This window comes from Chenopodium album, chromosome 13 (assembly GCF_948465745.1).
Source record: "Chenopodium album chromosome 13, dcCheAlbu1.1, whole genome shotgun sequence".
Classification (NCBI taxonomy): domain Eukaryota; kingdom Viridiplantae; phylum Streptophyta; class Magnoliopsida; order Caryophyllales; family Amaranthaceae; genus Chenopodium; species Chenopodium album.
The window spans coordinates 10,649,374-10,664,909 of record NC_137846.1 but is presented as its reverse complement, the minus strand read 5'-3'; the positions used below and the strand labels follow the sequence as shown (position 1 = coordinate 10,664,909).

At 35.9% G+C, this 15,536-nt stretch overlaps 1 protein-coding gene and 1 pseudogene across 1 annotated transcript; one reads left to right on the top strand and one right to left on the bottom strand.

The window, feature by feature from the left end:
- The first annotated feature begins 2,540 nt into the window (after positions 1-2,540).
- LOC145576279 (26S proteasome non-ATPase regulatory subunit 12 homolog A-like) lies at positions 2,541-8,728 on the top strand. Its single transcript, XM_081634059.1, has 11 exons — positions 2,541-2,658; positions 3,903-4,097; positions 4,785-4,892; positions 4,977-5,081; positions 5,187-5,243; positions 5,343-5,539; positions 6,974-7,073; positions 7,151-7,263; positions 7,364-7,517; positions 7,607-7,684; positions 8,180-8,728. The coding sequence occupies exons 1-11, from the start codon at positions 2,656-2,658 to the stop codon at positions 8,396-8,398; spliced, it is 1,329 nt and encodes a 442-aa protein (XP_081490185.1). The 5' UTR covers positions 2,541-2,655; the 3' UTR covers positions 8,399-8,728.
- A 4,322-nt stretch (positions 8,729-13,050) lies between these two features.
- On the bottom strand, positions 13,051-15,149 carry LOC145576278 (aldehyde oxidase GLOX pseudogene; annotated as a pseudogene).
- Positions 15,150-15,536: the final 387 nt, after the last annotated feature.

The following is a 15,536-nucleotide window of genomic DNA, read 5'->3' as shown; positions in this document are numbered from 1 at the left end:
AAAGATTAAATTAGTGAAAGTTCTGTAGCAAGTTGAATAGTATAATTGTTAGAGTGGCAGTAATTGGGAATGAGTATTTGTAATCACATGCAGCAGCTGAAAGTGAAGACTTTGTTTGTGCCTTGTTTCTTAGTTGGGCTTACAAGTATTTCTTAGTTCTCACACCATTTTGACTTTTCTTTGCATTATTGTATGAACCACTTTGTTTGGGCTATCCACCCAAGATTTGTAACCATGATTGATGGTCTTCAATCCAACTCATCAAATATTATCTCTTAAAAAATTAAAAAATAAAAAATAAAAGAAACCTAGACATATATAAGTGAAATTGTTGTGTTTGAACTTCAAGAAAACCATCATGTCTTACATGATTCAAAGCAATAATAATAAGCCGTGGTGCATACACCATTTTTTTAATTTTTAAATTTTTTTTACTTTTTTTTTAATTTTATATACATGAAGGTGGTAGATTGGGTGAGCAGTGGTATATTTTTCATTTTATAATAATTTGTCCAGGAATTCCTTTTTTTAAAAAAAACTAGGGGAGTTAATACACGTTTCACACATCATAGATTCATAGCCAGTCATATTCGGAATCTATTTCGATTTGGCTTTACACATAAATTTGAATATTGGCAGCATGATGAGAGAAAATGTTTAAACAACTATATTTGGAAAATTTAACAACAACAAACCAACCTTTGCCCCGTTTTGTCAAAAGAGACGAACCTTTAAATCTTCCTAAAATAGACCACAATTTGCATTTGTCTTCCAAAATGAACCCAAATGACCAGTGACTTGTACAACGGGTCAATTTTTTTAATTTTCTTTTAATTATTATTTTTTTTAATTAAAAACCGTTAATTATTTTTTCAAATTAAAAAAATACAATTTCTAAAAACACCCCCTCCTCCTCCTCCGCCTCTCCTCCCTTTTCAGTCCCTTTCCAGTCACCACTCCCCCTCCCCTTCACCTCCCATTTTTGACCATCTCCTCCCACTATGGGATGATTTCAGAGGAAAAGTGCGATGGTGGTTATGGGGTGGGTGTGGGGTAGCTTAGCGGTGTGGATGCGAGTTGGGTGGGGTGGAATTCAGATCTTGGTGGTGAGAGGATGGTTATGGCAGGTTTCGGGTTTGGGTTTTTAAATGGGTTTGGTGGGTTGGTTGGTGGTTGGTATGGTGTTTTGACTGTCTTCGATGGGTTGGTATTAGGGGTGAGCAAAAATTCAGGGTACCCTGATCTGGAACCGAAACCTGTTCGGAACCGCAGGTTCCAAACCCGGAACCTGTTGAACAGGTTCCGGTTCCGGGTAATAAAATTAGGAACCTGTTGCAACAGGTTCCGGTTCCGGGTAATAAAATTTTGGACCTAGAACCTGTAGGGTACCCTGTTAGTACATGTTCCCTATAGGATACATGAAACCGAAACCTATATGGTATTGAATATTCTAGACAATTAGTGTTGGTTTGTTATATTTGAAGCAGTTTACTAAAGTTGTAAGCTTTAATTGTGAACATCCATTTTTAAAAATATAGAATTGTCACAATTATCAAGTAACTATTAAGCTTACTTTGAAAAACAGGGTACCCTGTTTAGGAACCGGAACCTGCAGGTTCCGGTTCCGGTTCCCAATTCTTAGGAACCTGTTGCAACAGGTTCCGGTTCCGGTTCCTATTTTTAGGAACCTGTTGCAACAGGTTCCGGTTCCGGGTACCGATATTTTTACAGGGTACCCTGCTACGCTCACCCCTAGTTGGTATGGATGTTTTCGGTGGGTTGGTATGGTGGTTTGGTTGATAGGCATGGTAATTTCGGTGGATTTGGTTGTTGGTATGGTGGTTTATGTGGTGGTTGTTGCTGGTGGTGTACAAAGGTGGTGGTGCAGTGGGTAGAAGTGGTGAAGGTGGTGGCAATAATTCCGACGGCGTTGAAGGTTGCCGACGCCGAGGGAATTGGTTGGTCATTGGTAGGGGAGGGGGGTTGGTTGCGGTGGGAAAGGGTGGTTTTGGTTTTTTTTTTTTATTTCTTTTTTTTTTTTTGTTAAAATTATCAAAATTAATTTTTTTTTTTTAAAAAAAAACTTGACCAACGATTCAATGATAAGTGGAATTTTACCTGGTATAATAGGTAAGGTAACCTGTTTAGTCCATTTCGGGAGAAAAATGTTTTAAACTCGTGTTTAATATGGGCAGATTTAAAGGTTAGTCCAATATGAGAGAACCGCCCAAAGGTTTTATTAATGTTAAATTTTTCATTAATTAATTAATTTTTCATTTTTTATGGGCCGGAGGTGGTGCAATGGTGGTGTGGAGGTGGTTCTGGAGTTTAATTAATTATTTAAGGTTTAAAAGAAACTATTCACAAATTAGCCGGATAATAATATCATTAATAGATTAAATCACCTAATTAGGGGCTGATTAAGGAAAAGGGTAACAATCACTAGAATTAATTAATTTTAAGGGTAGTAATTAACAACTTTTTTTTTAGGGGGAGTAATTCACAAATACCCCTTTTTGAGGTAGTAATTAACAAATTTTCCGGAAATTAAAACAAAATCAAAGGGTCAAAATCAGAATCAACAAAATTTAAAACTCGAGTTTTTCATTTCCCAGTCATAAAGCGGGGTACTGGGAATTTACGAGCTGAGAAAAAATGGTACAATTTCTCGTAATTTTATTTTCTCTTCTTATATTGGAATGATGATGAAATTATTTTATTTTATCAAAATTTACTTGATTGTTTATAGCATTTTGATTGATTTTGGGTGTTAATTATAAAGTAAAATCTGGGCATTTCAATGTTTAATTCATTCATTTTTGAAATGATACATTGCAATTTTAAAGATTGTTAGTGTTATCGACGCTGAAATTCACATGATTTAGCTTGTTTCTGTTTTATTCAAATTTAAATAATATTTCGCTTAGAATTTGTGAATAATTTGGGGAAAATTGTTCTGGGGTTTTTGAGTAAATACGGTTGAGCATAATCTCATTATTTTTGCTACTAAATCAGTCTAAGTAATGAAATTTAGCTTAATTCAAACGATTAATGTTGATTGCTTGAGCTTTCATAGTGTTGAATCTTTTTGTGGAAGAGGGTAGTTAGCTTATACGGAGTATGAAACAATGGGGTTTTTAAATGGATGTATGATTAGAAGTGTGATTTTCTTTCATGTAAGTTGATTAAAATCTGTCTACTTTTGATGTATTACCTGAGTTTGATGTATTGTAATGCGTCGAAATACTGATTACTAGTGTTTAACCTTATAAATGGGCGTTATGTATGAGCCGATGTGAAATTGAATTTCATGTTTGAAGCTGTTAAGGAAGAGGTTGTTTTCTCTTTCATGAATACATTAATCAATACCATTCTTTGTTCATCTGTTTGAAATAGTGAGTAGTGATTTTAAACATTTAATATTCATGGAGTACTTAGTACTTTAGAGCATTACTTTAGAGGGTTTGTGTTTGATTTTATTGTTGATTAAAATTTGGGTGCAGTTGATTTGATACCTGAGTTTGATGTAAACTTGTAATGCAATTATCATATGTTTAGCACCATCAAGGCTTCGTTGTAGAAGTTTTTGGATCCCTGAAATCATCTCATCTTTGAAATTCAGTTCAAGTAGCGCTTACCTCATTGGTATTGGCTTGCAAATGGACATGGAATGATGGAAGTTACAAAACATAGCTTATCCCAAACTTCTACAATGAAGCCTTGATGATGCTAAAATGAGCTTTAATGCACTTAATTACATTCTTTTTCCCAAAATCAAAGTTTTGTTTATCGGATTTTGGTTCCCTTCATTTCAGGAAATGAAATTTATCATGCTGCCTTTTTTGTTTCATTCTTCTCGTTAACCTTTTGACCAGTGCTCTTTCTTGGCATTTGTTTTACAGGACAATCAAAGCAATCTGGAAGCACAAATAGTTGCATTATTGAATGCTGAAAAGCAATCGAGACTTGCTGGAGATGTTGCTGGAACTAGAAAAGCTGCATGTGACATTCTCCAGTTATGCTTTGAAGCTAAAGCCTGGAAAATCTTGAATGATCAGATTGTTGTTCTGTCAAAGCGCCGAGGTCAACTCAAACAGGTACACATTGGTAATTTTGATGTAATGGTGGATTCATGATGATGATTCTCATTTTTCTAGTTGTTAGCTTTATGCTTTAGTGAAATTTATCATGATTGAAGCGCCTGTGGTTACGTAATTTATTATAATATCTGTGCTTTAAATATGCAATGCAGTGAGTCAGATGGACTTATCCTTAATCTGAATATTTCAGGGTTAAGTGATATCACATGTTGAGTGATCAAGTATGGCTAATACCATCCATCCTTGATCCTTCTATAAGGATATCATTTCCTTACCCCACTGGCGCTGGTGAATGGAAGCCTAGAATGTTTCTTTCTTCTGCTGTTTTTGTTGCTCATTTTGTATTTGCCTTGAGTTGCAGCTGAGAATTTATTTATTTTTGACATCACAACATCATTGAATTCAGTAGTAGCATATCCTTTATTACACTTTCTGGACCATTCTATGTTTGCATACTGAACCTTACTTGTTTCTATTGTGTTATGTTGATATTCTTGAAATTTTTAAGGAAATTGAGTAATTCATTTGGATTAATGATCCATAATTTTATGGTTCAAGGTTCACCAGACAGAATTCAAACAACATAATTGTTTATTGTATTTTCTTTTTTAGTTACCTACCTTGTAATCTTGGAGTCATCATTCCTTCATGAAGCATTTAACCAGGAGGTTCCTTTATTTACAGGCCGTGACAGCGATGGTGCAGCAAGCCATGGGTTACATTGATCAAACACCTGATCTTGATACTCGTATAGAGCTCATCAAAACATTGAATAGTGTATCTGCTGGCAAGGTAACCAGATATTATTGTGTTGAGCTTGTCTTTTGTTAGATTCTGCTCTTTCATATGTTTCATGTCGTATTCTGTTTGTTACAGATATACGTTGAAATAGAAAGGGCACGGTTGATCAAGACCCTTGCTAAGATTAAGGAAGGACAAGGGCTTATCGATGAGGCTGCTGAATTGATGCAAGAGATAGCGGTAAGTGTGGTTGCTTGCATATATGATTCCATTATCTGTGATACTCTGTTTTTCAGGTAAAAGTTGCGTAATTGATCATCATTACACATACTTGTGATACTGCAGGTTGAAACCTTTGGTGCAATGGCAAAAACTGAAAAGATTGCTTTTATTCTTGAGCAAGTATGTCCCATTTCTCGAGATTTGTTGGTTCCATTATCTCTTCTCCTGGCAGTAATTGTTTACTGTTGGAGTTAAAACTGAAAATTTTCTGCTTATCAGGTTCGCCTTTGCGTAGACCGTAAAGACTATGTTCGGGCTCAAATCCTTTCCAGAAGAATTAGTCCCAGAGTTTTCGATATTGATCCTTCAAAAGAAAAGAAGAAACCTAAGGAAGGTGATGCCATTGTAGAAGAGGCCCCTGCTAATATTCCGTCGTTGCCAGAATTGAAGCGTATCTATTACGAATTGATGATTCGGTGAGTTCAAAAATCAAAATTGTTATTAACGGAGTGCAGTCTGTTCTTGCTAGGATATCTGTGCGGTTAGAATTTTCTTCTTTTCGCAGTAATTTTTTTTTCTTGGGATTTAAAGTATAAATTAGTTTCATTTCTAAATAAGTGGATTTTGCCAGGTACCATGACTTTTTGTTTTTTTGTTTGTTTTTTTTTTTATTTATTGCTAATAGTCAATATAATGTAGTTTTTTCTTCAAATCTTGAGCTTGGAAAATTTCTGCATGTGCCCTTTTATTTCTTTTGTTGATATTTGGAGATTCTTTTACCTCTTAGGGAGATAAACGGGGTAGAGAAAATACACTAATGACATAATTGGAGGCAAAGTGTAAGTTAAAGGGGTAAAATTTATGAGGGGACTTTCTAGGCTAATAATCCCGGGGAAATTCTCTTTTTCTGTAAGCTTGGTAGACAGCCATAGATTACTTTTATCCCCTCTGCTCTCATTCTATCTCTGGTCACCACATTAGCATTATAACTTTACCTGATTCCATGTCCAGTTGCTTCTTTTTGTCTCTCTCTACTGTCAATCTTCCTCTACATCTCAACCATCATCCTTGCTGAAATCCAAATTCACTTGCACCATCTCCAACTTTCTTACACTCTTAGACATCTTAAAGAAATAAAAGCTTAGATCACAAATGTGAGAGAGCTTGCATCCTTTGGAGACTGTTCTAGAATCTTGTTGCTGGTGACAGCACTTTTGGTGTCAAAACTGTTGAAAATTATTTATATTGCTTTGGGAGATTGCTACTAGTGGAAGGGAGATGTTGGATTGAGACTTGAGAGGAAGCAGTGATGTTGGAATCTTGGGAAGGTTGGAGATTGATGTGTAAGGAGGATGGAGTGGAAAGGAGAACAATTTCTCTGTGGGAGGTAGTAAAAAAAAATTTCCTTCCATATAAGTGAATTGAATACAATCCTTGATTTTATTTCTCTGCATCCGAAATCACCCAAAATATTACTCCTATGCCCTTTTAAGGAAAGCTGACTAGGGAGGAAGAAGAATTATATCAATCCATCATACTCAACTATCACCTTTACTCTTCATAGGAGGAGAACCCCTTATTTAAATCCAGCTTAGATGAATATCCTACATTGTAATGGGTTGTGGGATGTACTGAAATATCCTTAAAATAGATTGAATTGTTATGTTAAAATTTAAAATGTTGCCATACTCTACTAGTACAACTTTTTTTGGATTGCTTTTGTGGATTTTGAAATCTCCCTCTTGTCTATACTACTGAGGTCTGAGGAGTGACGACACAAATGATTGTGTTTGGTCACTGTAGAAAATGCTATCCATGCTATTGAAATGGATTTGTTATTCTTATTGTTGATTTGACATATTTAATCTGAAGTTGATATTCTGGGGCCTCAATGAGTTTCTTCTGTTCAGATACTACAAGCACCACAATGACTACCTTGAAATATGTCGATGCTACAAGGCTATTTATGAGATCCCATCTGTCAAGGAAGACCCTGAGCAGTGGACACCGGTGAACAATACTTCACTATTATCATGTTGCACTTTCTTGCGGATCTTTACAGTTTATTAATTTGATATTTTATTCAGATTTTGAGGAAAATATGCTGGTATTTGGCTCTTGCCCCACATGATCCAATGCAGTCAAGCCTTCTAAACTCTACTCTGGAGGATAAGAACCTTTTTGAAATCCCTAAGTTCAAGTATGTCATTTACTGCCTAAACGGTTTTCATCCTATTTCAGTTATACTTGTAATATGTATTTTACATTGTGTTATGGGTTCTTTTGATGTACTGCTGCAGGTCACTGTTGAAACAGCTGGTGACAATGGAGGTTGTCCTTTGGACCAGTCTTTGGAATGAATTTGAGGGTGAATTTGAGAATGAGAAGAGTTCGCTTGGAGGCTCTTTAGGCGACAAAGCTGCTGAAGATCTAAAACAAAGGGTCATTGAACATGTAAGCTTTTCTACCATTGATCTATATTATCTACAATCCTCAGACAATAAGGTTAATAATCATATTTTGATTATTTGCTCTCATTGCAGAACATACTTGTTATTTCAAAATACTATTCGAGGATCACCTTGAAGAGACTGGCAGACTTATTATGCCTTAGTACTAAGGTTTGCTGCCTTTATGAGCTCGAACACTTGCACATTTCCTATAATTTCTATCTTTAATTCTATCTATCTAGATACATTAGATAGCCTTTTGGATGTTTCTTCTAAAAATCCTTGTTTAATTTGATGTTTCAATTAGCAATTCTTATGGCAGTTATATTTAATATGTTTGGTATGCATGTTGCATGCATTCTTTAAATGATACAGGATATATATACATGTGCTCTAGACCTAAGTTGAAATTTAAGTTTGGCTCTGACAGTAGAAATTTCATGTTACGTTGGTTATGCAATTGATCTCATTGTGCTTGATGTGGACTCACTTAGATTAGTCGAGCTAGCAGATTACTTAATCCACTCAATGTGGCCAATCTAGCCCCTTCAAAAGAATGACATCAACTTTATTTGATAGATTCAAGTTTTATGTCTTAGTACTTTGACTTGATTTTGTGTATCTCATCTTTTCTTACTCTGATATGACTTATACTTGTGGTCTCAGGAAACAGAGAAGCATCTATCTGATATGGTTGTCTCTAAGGCTTTGGTGGCAAAGGTAGACAGGCCAATGGGGGTCGTATGTTTTCAGGTAGTGAAGGATAGCAATGACGTCCTCAATTCATGGTCAATGAACTTGGAGAAGCTACTTGACCTTGTTGAGAAGAGTTGCCATCAAATACACAAGGAGACGATGGTTCACAAAGCTGCTCTTAAAACTTGAATGAGAGGATAACCTTTATGTTCATTCCAGGTTTAATCATTAATTCACTAGGGTTGTGAAGAAATAGCCATTTCTTCGAAATGTTTTTGATCCTTATTTGCTCTTAGTCCTATAGCCGTTCTGCATACTTAAAGGGGTACATGCTAAGCCGGCGATGCTCTGGGATTCATGCTGCTAGGTCAAGTAGACAAGTAGCATGTATTCTGTTTTGGTTTAGAGCATAGAATTTCAGTGAGGAAGTAGCATCCTTTTGTTGCTTCTGTTTTCCTGTGCTAAATACTAAAAAGTCGAAAAAATATTCTCAATGAGCACCACTTGAACTGAAATTTAGACGGAATCTGTAATCCGGGGGTAAACAAGAAACTTTTGGAAGGTATAAGACTAAAAGGTGGTTAAAACTAGAGCTGTCAATCCGGGTAAATGGGTCGGGTTGGAGTCGGGTTTGTGTGGGTCGGGTCATCTCGGGTCGGGTCAATACGGGTTAATGTCACGACCTATGTGGGTCGGGTTCGGGTTGGGTCATACTTGAGTTGGGTCACGTCGGGTCATACATCTTTTCGGGTTCGGGTCGGGTTTAGGTCGGGTCAATAAAAGGTCGGGTTACATTCGGGTCGGATGAAAAACAAGTCGGGTTAAATTCGGGTTTTTACGGGTTTAAATGAGTTAGGGTCGTGTTCGGGCTCGAGTCGGGCTCGGTTCAAGTCAATTATTTTCGGGTTATAATCAGGCCGGGTCATTATCGGGTTTGAGTCGGGTTCGGTTAAAGTCTATAATTTACGGGACATAATCAAGTCGGGTCATTTCCAAGTCGGGTCATTATCGGGTTTGAGTCGAGTTCTATTCAAGTCAATAATTTGCGGGTTATAATAATCAAGTCGGGTCATGTTCGAATTCGGGTATCAAATATTGGATTAATAGGGTTTAAGTTTGATATCAGGTCGGGTCATATTGGGTCCACTTACATTTTTTTTAATTTTTTTTATTTATTTAAAACTCCAAATTAAATTACGTAATTTAAACATTTTCTAAAAAAAAAATTAAACAGACAAGTGAATAATAAAATTTTAATTCCCTTAAAAAAATAATAATAAAAAAAAAAGATAAGTCAAGTAAGATGAGAAAGACCTGCTATTGTCTGGGTCCCGTGTATTTTTTATTTTTTTGTTTAATTTTTTTTTTTTTTGGCTGCTGTCCAGTTCAGTTTTTCTTTGACGAGGATTATGTAAGAGATAAGTCAAGTAAGATGAGAAAGGCCACTTTTGTTTTACAATTGGAATCCATGTTAATAAATTGAAAAAAAGCCTGTAACTCAATAGTCAATACAGAGTACTCTTTTTATCCTAAAAATTCCTAAATCCTAAAATTCGGGTTAGTAATAGGTCGAGTTTAAATTCGGGTCGGGTCAATAACAAGTCGGGTTGAATTTGGGTCGGGTCAGTAACAAGTCGGGTTGATTTCGGGTCGGGTTTAAATTCGAGTCGGGTTAGGAACAAGTCGGGTTGAACTCGGGTCGGGTTAGTAACAGGTCGGGTTGAATTCGGGTTTTGACGAGTTAAGTCGGGTTTGGGTCATTCTCGGGTTCGAGTCGGGTTCGGTTCAGGTCAATAATTTACGGGTCACATTCGGGTCGGGTCCTCTCTAGGTCGGTTCATGGTCGGGTTCGGGTCTCAAATACTCGGGTTAACTCGAGTCTAGGATTGGTTTCAGGTCGGGTTAGGTCGGGTTCGGATCACCATTTTTTTCGGGTTCAGACGGGTTAGGGTTCGGGTCGGGTTAGGGTCGGTATTTCGGGTCGGGTCAACTTTTGACAGCTCTAGTTAAAACTAGCGAAAAAAAAAGGTTAGTGTTATAAACCCAAACCAACTAAATCAAAACTTGTACGTAAAAGTATTTAATCCAATAATGTTATTCTTCAAATGAATTTAGAATTGTCAAATTCAATTGTTTTTTGATTTGTAAGCCTTAAGGTACTACCTCTCCGGAGTACCATTAAAAGAACTACATTTTTTTTTTAGTTTGTAAATGGATATCTAATAAATTAACTAAAACTAGAGTGTACCCGTGCAATGCACGGGATATATATTTTACAGAATAATATTACAAAAAATGTAACACGAAGTAATAGAAAATATATTTCAAATTCGCACCATATATATATATATATATATATATATATATATATGTATATATATATATATATATATATATATATATATATATATATATATATATATATATATGTATATATATATATTTCAAATGCGGAAAGTTAAATTTGTCTCCTTCCGTCCCATAATAATTGACACAGTTCCTATTTTTGTACCTTTCACTATATTTGACATGCCACTAAATACGGAATGATACAACTAATTAAAAAAAATATTTTATCACATTTTCTCTCTCCTCACCTACTCTACTCTCACCCTACTTCTTGTTTTCTTATAATGTAAAAATACAAAAGTGAATATTTATATAATAAACAAATAATTTTCTTAAACTACGTGTCCATCCCAACGTTCCAAGTATTATAGGATGGAGGGAGTATATGATATCTAACTGTTATATATGGCTGATCACACCGTGTGCCCAGTTGTTATTACATGAGTTATTATTATTAGTTTTACAGGGGTTATCCATTTAGTGTTATAGAGGTAATCCCGTTCGTGTTATAAGGGTTATTTCGTTAGTGTTATTGGAGTTACATTGTTCTTTTGCAAGCAGCTACACTGGTGGTTTGCTGCACATAAAACGTATTGGCCTTGTTTGGCAAATGACTGTTGGCGGTTGGCTGTTGGCTGGTTCACTTGGCTTGTTTGACCAGCTGGAATGTTTGGTTGTTTATAATGGCTTTTGAAATTGGCTGTTTAAGCTGGCTGTTTATAAAAGTGTTTGGTAAATTAGTTGTTGGTTGTTGGCTCTTTATTAGATAATTTGTGGGCCAACAAGCCAAAAGCCAACAAAAAAATCTACTCAAAGCAGTTTTTTCATTTTGGCTTAAAAGCTAGCTTTTTCGCTGACTAAAAAGTCAATTACCAAAACACATTTTTGGCTGTTTGACCACATAAAAAAACCAAAAGCCAAAAGCCAAAAGCTAAACAAAAAGCCATTTACCAAACATGGCCTTTTTTTTTATTATTGGATTAACAATAAGGTAGTTATTGAACATTTCTAGAAATATCAATCAATGTGCATACCGTACCTGTGCTAATGCCTGGATTATATTATACGCGAAGGAAAACAACACAAAGTGAAATGTTGGTAATTATATGAATTCCTTGAAAAAAAATAAAAAAAAAGTAAATTATTGGGATGGGTAGTAAACATGATGTATACATTTTTTTGTTTCACAAAGTTTCATATGTAGCTGGCAACACCGTGTGGCTAGATTATTTATTTTGGGGTTACTCGGTTAGTTAAGAGTTACTCAGTAAGGGGTCACTCAATTGAAGGTTACTCAGTCGGTCAGAGGTTACTCTGTTAGGGATTACTCAATCAAGGGTTATTCGGTCAATTAGGGATTACATGATCGGTCAATTAGAGGTTACATGATCGGTCAATCAGAGGTTAATCAGTCAAGGGATATTCAGTTAGTCAGGGGTTACTCAGTCTAGAGTTACTTAGTCAAGGAATACTCGGTCTGGCAGGGGTTACTTGATTAGTGTTTTGTGTGTGTCAGTTGGTCGGTGTGGCCAGCCACACAGAAAATCGTGCTATTTTGATTTGATATAAAGGTGTGATTAAAAGAAAAACAGTTATTAAATTTTTAATGAAAAATAGTGGATCTTATGGTGGTTGTATTTTTTTATTTTAAATGAAGTACATATAATTTTAAGATTAATTTTCAAGTGTTAAAAATGTGCAAAAAATGTGCAAAATTAAAATAGATTCCTTGTAATTTTGGGGATTGGGGTTTTTAAAAACCAAATTATTGGTTGTTATATTAAAATAAGTAATTTTTTGTTTTTTATTTTTTTTATGTAAAATGCATAACATGTGTGTTATTAGTAAAAATAGTAATAGTGGAAGTTACTTGGAGATTTATTTTTGTTTTTATTTTTTTTAAAAAATGTGGAAGTTATTTGGAGGATAATGCAACAAACAAAAAAAAAAAAAAAAAAAAAAAAAAAAGGAGTGCATGAGAATTGAGGATTGGGAGTTTGGAGAAACCTCATTAACTTACTCTTAAATTATATAATAGATGTGAATTTGTTTTAGTAAATAAATAATTATTATAATTAGTAAAAATTTCCTTTCCTTGAGTTTCTAACGGAATAATATTGTACTCCGTACTTCGTAGTAGACTAGATTGTATTCGTGCTAATTTGCTACAATAGTGACAAGGAGTATGAAATGATGAGTATGGAGTATATATTGCTAATTTGCTATTGTTTTTGTTGTTACATCTTTTTGACTTTTACAATAAGTTTTTACCAATATATAAAATTTATATTAATATAGTATAAAACAGTAATATAGGAGTATATCGTTACAAAAAAATATAGGAGTAAAATCATTGCATTTTCCTATTGGTTTATTTATAGATAAACATAAGTAGCGTAACATCCATTCATTTACCACTTGAACGATTTCTTAATGGAGAAAAGGCATACAAGAATCTTCCTTTCCTAATCATGAAAAACTGATAGGGACTTTTCACCAAGAATAACGAAAGTTCAATAAAGAAGACAAAGGGGTGTTAAAAAGCACCAACACTAGCCAACGATTGGTTGCATAATAAAGAGAATAGATAGTCTTAAAAGAGGAGACTAGCTCCCAGCCTCCTAACCGACTCGAGATTACAAGCAAAACAAGGAGAGAGTTTAAGATAGTCCTATTTGTTATATACTACATACAGTTTGGCGTTACATTTACACCGTTACAAGTCAATCTTAGAGTTACCTTTCTCTTTTAATTCCAAAGAAAAGCCAACAAATACGTAGTATAGACATGTACACTTGTTGAGTCTTGGCAATATAATAGAATGGTAAGTTGATAATAACTCCGTAATATAACTGAAATTGTTCACTCCTAATTGTATCATATGATATCATCAAACCACCAATTGGACCCATTGTGCGATACTTGGTACACCTTGATTCACCGCAAACATCATATAATAACTTGGTGGAGCCACCGTTGCATTAGGTGGAGCCACACAACTAACTATATAACACCCATTATTGCTAGGAGTTGCGGGTTTTGCGTTCAACTTCACTAGTCTTTGTCCTTGAGAGAAAGAATGTGTAGCAAACGGTGCACTTCCCAAATTAATCTCAATGGGTGCCACTAGAGGGAGGGTAGTTGTTATTTCTAACTCGAATTCTTCACCATATTTTAAGCTTTTAGGCCACGTCTTTATTTCGGGCCGAAGATTAGCTCGATCCGGATTCAAGTACTCAGGTGAGAACGCCTCAAGACGTAGTTCAGTAGGGAACTCCGCCTTGAAGTTGTAGAAATAATGCGGGTTACTACCCGCTAATAGAACCCGCCCATCTGGTAATAAATTAGCAGTCGAATGGTACATCCGAGGAACCGTACCTGGGTTCAGCACCATGAATCTTAACCCAACCGGCTGATCAGGCCGATAGAGGACCGGGTTCAAACACGGGTTAGACGCCAAATCGAACCCTTGAGTCCCACTTTGGGCACCATTTATGATCAACACTTCACCCGTTGGTAACATGACCATGTCACCCATGATCCTAGCAAAAGGCATGACCTCCATCTCCCAAACTGGGTCATCTGAAGTGGCTACAATCCGACCACAACTACCATTAGCCGGTATCGAATCATCCATTGTAATGAAGGCCCCAAATTGGGCCCCACCACAAACCAAAATCACAGCCGTTGAATGATCACCACCTAATGCAAGCATAACCGATGATCCAGCAGCTGGGTAGTTCCTAGGCCCACCATCCAACGGTGGATATTTTTTCAAGATTAAATTTTTATCATAATCATATAAAACAGATTTAGTATTTGCAAAAATAAATAATTTCCCATTTGGTAGAAGATGAACATATGGATATAAGTTATCTCCTTGCCTATCTGCCACGTCAGCAAGAAAAGGAAACAAAACGGCACCGTTTTCCCTAGGAGGGTAAAACTCAACTGAAAAGGCAACTCTACCCCCAACAATAATAACATCACCATTAGGTAAAATTTGATTAGTAGAGTACCATCTTCCTTGGGACAAAACGACGTCGTTTAGCTCCTCCCAGTCGCAAAACTCCGTCGTTTCACACGGCGTAAACTTACGAATCTTCTTCCGCCCGTCCATGTCACCACCCGTTTGAAGGAGTGTTCCGTCAGGGAGGAACTGCCCGGATGAGCACCACGTGTCAGTTTGGATGATCAACGGTCGGATTTGATTGGTTGTAGGGTGAAAGAGAGCAGAATGAGCGTAACAATCATGCTTCAAAACGGCGTCGTTTGAGTCATTACGGCAATGGTGTTTAGGTAGAAGAAGCTTGGTGGGGCCGATGTTGGTTCGGTCCAGGAGAACCACCGTGCCAAAGTGTGTGACGGCGGTGTGCATGGAAGCAATGCCAACGTTGTGTACTAGAAGTTCCCACGTGCCAGGAAGGTCACTAGCACGTGAGAAGACCGCGAAAATGAAGAGAACAATATAGGTAATGAAAGTGATCATAGTGGAATGAAGGAATAATGATAATAATGTAGGAGTAGAATAAAGTAGAGTTTGATTTTTAATGGAGAATAATGGTGGAATGAATAGGAATAAGAAGATGAATTAGAATTATGGACATGACATGATGTGAGATTGTGGGAGACTTTAATGCATTATGTATATATAATGAGGTAGTATAAAGTACACGTAGTATGTAGTAGAATACTATATAGTGGACTTAAAAGTTTAAGCACTTTTTGGGTTCTTTGGGAATATTTTTTAAAGTAATAAAGTAAAAGTTTAAGGAACAATGTATAAATTATGTCTAATTAAGTAATTGATTATGTGTGTGGCTTGGTGATAACAAACCAAAAACAATTCGACTATTTAAGAACTAGTTAGATGGATTATTATTATCAAGCTAGTGTCTGGTGCGGGCGATGTCATGGGTTACTAGTTAATTTGTACTTCTTTAATTTGATAACTAGGTTGTTAAAATTAACCTTTCTT